The sequence below is a fragment of the Lissotriton helveticus genome, chromosome 7 (genome assembly GCF_964261635.1).
Source record: "Lissotriton helveticus chromosome 7, aLisHel1.1, whole genome shotgun sequence".
Taxonomy (NCBI): domain Eukaryota; kingdom Metazoa; phylum Chordata; class Amphibia; order Caudata; family Salamandridae; genus Lissotriton; species Lissotriton helveticus.
Window position 1 is genome coordinate 1,146,466,999 of NC_136068.1, and position 6,000 is coordinate 1,146,472,998.

Below are 6,000 nucleotides of genomic sequence, written 5' to 3' on the forward strand. Positions count from 1 at the left end.
GCTGGACATCAATCTAGCGCTGGAGATATTAAAACTGAGTCTTTTATTTCAGACTGCGAAAAAACAATAAAAGTGAAAGCAAGTTTTCATCATTATCGCTTCCTTTATTGGCCAGTGAGCTGTATGAAAGGATAACTGAATGGTGTGCTACGTGAAGGATATTGCTGCAACAGTACTATGATGAAGGCAACATTTCGTTACCGTTCGGTACAAGTGACTGGCTACAAATGTATCATGATGCACATCATTCAAGCCATGGTGGAGAAAGGGCTTGCACATATTTTACGTGCAGCAGATGTTATGGAATAACACAGCTGACGTCTAGGTGCATTACTGTCGCTTTGGGTTGTTTGCCAAACGATGAAAATGCCGTAGCACCGTTCAGCTCGGGTCACTAAGCAGCATGCCTTTGAATGCAAGCAAGTATGCGTTGGTATTTGGAGAGAACCTTGCTCGAGAGCAACCGAGCTTCTTTGAGTTATAGAGAGGACCTATTGGTACAATATAAAGTGATTTCAACAGCAGGCAGTGCAACTACAACAATTAACTCGTGAAGAACAATGCAGCCCTTCATTTTAGCAAGCAGCAGCACTTCCGCTGGGTGCAGCCCTGCATAGAAACATCACGGTTCTGCACCATACATGTTCGAGAGGTCACTGACTTGCATAGTCAGAATTTCAAAAATGTTTACATTTGTGTTCAGCAAAAACACACGCATTTATTTCAACAAGTCCAAAAAGTAAATATTCTACTAAACTACTGCAGACGTATGCACTTTAAAAAAAAAGCATGCACTGTCTTTAGTGATGCAAATACATGCAGGTTACCTACATTGTAAAGAAAATGATAATGGCACAAGTCAGAGAATGGTATCCAACCTATACAAGCTCAAAACAATCTGAAACATGTATGCACTTAGTAAAACGTTGCAGCATTTGTCCTATTTATTTTCAGCATAACTGTAATCGCTTTGCAAGAATCTCGGCACCACAAAGCTTTTAAAGGTACCTTGCTAATATCGTTATGTGCCTGGCAAACTAAAACAATTACGCAGCTTGCATTTATTGGCCAGGGTTTAATTCCCAATTGCTGCAAGCCCCTGAAAACGTTGCAATTTATTTAGCAAACCACACATCGACTGAATGCTTAGAGGTTACAAAGGACTTGGGTGGGACAAGGGAGATTGTTTTCATGCACAACTAAATGCAAAAATACAGCAAGCTGCGCCCCAGATATAAACCTAAGCAGATATGGGCTCAACCACACGGCAATGCGTGTTTCTTTTAGGTACCAAAACATCAAATGCACGTTTGAAGAAAACATTGAACAACTTTGCTAAGAACCGCCACACGTTGCATATGACTAACAGCAGTGCACCTTGTCATTTATCAAGCCAAAATGATGCATTAAACTACAAACAGATCCAAAGGCTGACAAATTAGCGCCATACACTTGACACGCAAGTAGAAATGGATTGGATAGCAAACGTCAGCTGTTTTGCAAAGTACATACAAAGCCACAAACTAATGTTACGGGCAACATATAAAGATTCAACTGTCACATTGCTTGTGCATGCATTTACTGTCGTGGTGTAATGTGAAACTCTTGTGAGCTATTTTGCTAAGAGCTTGGGAAAGAATAACAATGTACCTGCAAACCTGGTTGCAGGCAATATTTAGACAAACTTCTGCAGGTCTCTTGTAATGCACACACAATGTGTATGCAATTATAGTTAATTTAACACGCTTGCAGGATTAAGGTATTTTGCAAATAGCAGACAAACCAGCTGAATTCCATCTGCACCGATTAAAAAGCTGCAGCTTGCATGAGTTGATCGAATGCAAACAATGGCGATCAGCTGCCGATTTTTTTTTGCACGTAACAGCGTGCATGAGCTTTTGGCGTATTTAAGTTCGCATGGAAAAGGCTGTACAATTTGGCTGCAGCCATTTTGCAACAAAAATATTTAAACCCCTATACTTTATCTAAAACTAGAACTGCATTTATGCCACTTCCAGGCTGAACACTTTGCACAACTCTACGTTACAGAAATGCCCTTTTACATGCAGTCTTGGCTAAGGATTCCAAGAACAACTCCTGCAGATTGGCACTAGCTGTAGAGCAGGTCCTTGTTTTTAGAAAATAGTGCAATGTTTTGCATGCAAAGTAAGATCCGGGTGTAAACGCTTGCAACTTGCAGCTGCTGCAATGCTGCATCCTTTTCTTTTTTAGTCTTGGCTGTGATCTTTCATTTTCTTGAACAATGCAAGGAAATGCAATCATTTAAAAATGCATGCTCTCTTGCAAACTAAATTCCTCTTAGCTGATCCTTGGGAGAGGAATGCACTACGGTCAATGCAGAACTGCGGCGGTAGGCTGATTGAGGACTCAGGGAGGCACCGGGAGCTGGGGGAACCTGGGAGGTCATAGAGCATGATCTGACCCCGATTTGCACCCATGCACTCTCGAAATCATGCCGCGGTTTTTGCATATTTTGCGTTTGCAGTCCCCTTACCTCCGCCTGCTCCTCTCTGCTGAGACATCTTCCCTTGGCCCGCGCGCACTGGGGGAAGGGCGCACAAAGCCCCGGGAGCCACTGGTGGGGGAGCGAGAGGGGTGCAGGCGGCAGCCGCCGCCCCCGGCTTGTTGCAACTGCACTTTTTCCGGCCAGCAGCTGAAGCTGGGCGCGTGGGCTTGTGACGTCCGGATGCACGGCTCGTTGCACAGCCCGGAGAGCCTGGTGTCCAAAGCGGAGGAGGAGTTACTTGCAGAGCTACGGTGGCTACATGATGGGCCGGGGCTGTCGGCTCAACGTTCCAAACTTGGAAGCAGGGAGAGAAGGCGGGGGTGAGGGCGAGGGGACGGCGCATGCGCAATGTCCTCTTCTGCCACTTGGCCTTTTGGGCAATGTAGTATAAAGGTGAGCGGCCATGTTTAGAGTTTAGAACCGTCAGTAAACTTTGAACGGTAGCTACCAAAGACCTACTCGAATAAGTGTGTTCCCTTTATAAGACTATCAACCAACGCTCGTTTGTAAAACCATGTTTATAATTACCACGGCAAAGAAACACATACAAAATGTATACAAGTAAATTAGCTCATCGGATTTCACAATTGTATGCGAGTATATGACCATTTCTTTATGAAGCTGGCAGTTATTATCTTCAGGCCTTCAGGACGTTTACACCCTGTGTTTGAGTCTCAGAACAAATGTTATCTGTTTAACAAAATCTCTTTTTTCTTCCTTTTTGTTTTGATTTATTATTTTTTTATGTTTTCAAATTGCAAAATAGCGAAAGCACTTTAATTATTGTGTTTTTAAAGTCGGCAGGCCTGCCAAGTATCCTGCAACAGGTGTGAATCTAACGCATTTCAGTGCGGTGCTCCGCATCACCGCACTGAAATGCATTGTCACGCATTTTAATGCCACCAGATCACTCTGCTCTACAGCTGTGAAACTGGTAACGCCAGGCTGCTAGCGTGCGCGCTGGCGTGCCTCTGACACTTGTGCGCCAGCTCTGCTGCTTCCCGCAGGCTTGCCGGCCGGGCGCTGCCACCAGAACAGGCTCAGACTGTCAGTAAACAGACAGTTAATGATCTTGACTTGTGGACTGCTGCCTGCTACAATGTATCCAGGCCGAGGCAGCCCGTTGCACAATACCGAGACTCCCGGGCATGGCCTGCTGTGCCCTCAGGAGTGGTTAAATGCAGCATACTGACTGTGGCCCCACGGAGGGCCGATCTAACCTGACCTCACGTTCTGGAGAGAAGTGAGGTCAGATTCAGGAAGCTGGGACTAGTGAAGGCGAACCGCGCGCCGGCGGGCTGCCATGAACCCGGCCGCTACCGCCAAACCCAACCTGACAGGACGGGACCGAGCATATGTGAAGCCCCACTGTGCAGCAGTGGGCCTGCTGCTTGCTGAGTTTTAGTTAGTCTGTAATGCCGGAGTGACGCACGGTCCGACTCGGTGCCCGTTTGCCGAGGGAGAGACTAATCTGTTATAGTCAGTCTGAGGACACAGGCAGGCAGCTGACCCATAAACTAAACTGTGCAGTGGCAAGCCTCTCAAGTAAATGACCGTCTCCACGCAGCTGCTGAATCTCGGAAGGCGGAGTCGGTTAGGCCACGGCGAGGGCAAAGTGAGTCAGCCTGGAGAGTGAACTCTCTTACGCTGCTTCATCATATATATGCTTTCACTGTATAGCGCTTACCGCACCTTGTCTTCCTCCTTAAACCAATCCGGGTTTTGCTGATCCCTGTCTTTACCCCTGTTGAGCCCCCGATCCACGCACCTCGCGCTTGTGTCTCGTGCTTAACAGTCTGCAGTCGACAGGCCATCCCCAAGGCTCTTTGCTAAGCCGCTGTGTTGTGGCCAGTGGATGCAGCACTGACGTCCCAACACAGCAAACCATATGAAGCATATGGATTACTCTCAACATCACCGATCTGTCTGTGTGTCGGTGTGATAGGCATTTTAACCATTGCACATGAGGTTATGAAATCAGTGGTTTATAATGTGAGGAGAAGAAAATCAGCAAGCCACAGATCGACCCGTTTTAGATCGTCATCGCAAAGAAGTCCGCATTTGAGTTGCTGATGGGGAAGTTTGTCTGCACTTGATCTTTCACACAGCACCTGCTCGGGCCTCATTGGATGTAGCGACTGCTGCTTCAGAGGCCTGCACATATTTGTTGAGCAGGCTGGGGTGCTCCTGGCACATGCACTTTGGGACCTGGAAGGATCCGGCCAGCCGCTCTGATAGGCCAGAGTGTGGCATTGGCAGAATAAGGTAAGGCTATTTCATATTATTAATAAGGTGTTCTGCATATCGTATCGCAGCTGCTTGATGGCTGGCACTGCAATGACCTGATTACTGCCACCACTACCTTGCATTGCGAATATAACCACTAGGAGTTGCTTTTGGGGATGGAAAGCCATCCACCAGCCTAAGGATTAGTTTGCAGAATTAGCAAAATGATAATTAAAGGACAAACTAACGAAAACATGCATGATTTACTTTTAACTGTTCAAACCTTCAAATATAAACCATGCACTTGCAGATATGCGTGTTTAAGCGCATGAAATCAAATAGTAAACCAAGAATGGAATACTGTAGCTATAGGGTTGCTTTTGAAAGGTCTATTGGTGGTGATAAAGTCCCCTCACACATTCATTCAACTATTTGTTGTCCTTGAAGTTTATAACAGTTATGTAGGCTGATATGAACTTAATGCGCTTTCAGCAAGTTCTGAATTTGTAGGCAACAGACCATAGGAATTAAAAATAAAACTTCAAATCTCAGAATGCAGTAAGGGGTTGGCTACAAGAGCACGGCTGGCTAAAGTTCTAATTCATAATAAGGACAATAGGGTTATAGCCATTCTGGCATATTATGACTTGATGCTGAAGCAAAGGCACTAGTCAAAAGTTTCAATTTCTTTTAGTGGCAGAAGTGGGGCATGACTGGTGCAACCATCTGAAAGTAAAAGCAAACTTTACAGAAGCAGGACAATGCATTTGATGTTTGGAGGTCCATATATTTTCTTTTTCAAAAGTTATTTTAAGTAAGTTGAGAATATGCATATTCCAAATTCCTTCCTCGATGGGGGATGTCATTCATTCAGAATCCTTATTTTTAATACTGTGTGAGTGTGGCCATCAGAAAGCTGTCATGTGGCAGTGAGGTGAAAACTGTCTATCATTCCTAGCCTTATAGCTAACAGCACTGTACATTCTGGGGTCTGTATTTTTCACCTTTCTCATATTGGCTGTTAATCCTATCAGACCAGTGCTAGTTGGGACTGCTGTATTAAATGCCTAAAGTCAAGGCACACAGTGATTTACTGCAGCTGCACGTTCATGTGATAATGTTCTTTATTATCGATGATGACGGTAAATGTGCTTGGTTAGTGCCCCTCCAAGATCTGCTTAGAGTTTCTCGTTGCTCAAACAGGTGTAATTTCTGATATCTATATGTTTCCCTTATCTTCCTTGCTT

At 45.1% G+C, this 6,000-nt stretch overlaps 1 protein-coding gene across 1 annotated transcript in view; it reads right to left on the bottom strand.

Moving 5' to 3' along the window:
* Nucleotides 1–2,837, bottom strand: part of MAP2K6 (mitogen-activated protein kinase kinase 6) — a 486,415-nt gene extending 483,578 nt beyond the window's left edge. The window contains exon 1 of the mRNA XM_078654284.1: nt 2,516–2,837. Within this exon, the coding sequence (XP_078510410.1) occupies nt 2,516–2,543 (28 nt within the window). The 5' untranslated portion in view covers nt 2,544–2,837. The remainder of the gene's footprint in view (nt 1–2,515) is intronic.
* Between the last annotated feature and the right edge of the window lie 3,163 nt (nt 2,838–6,000).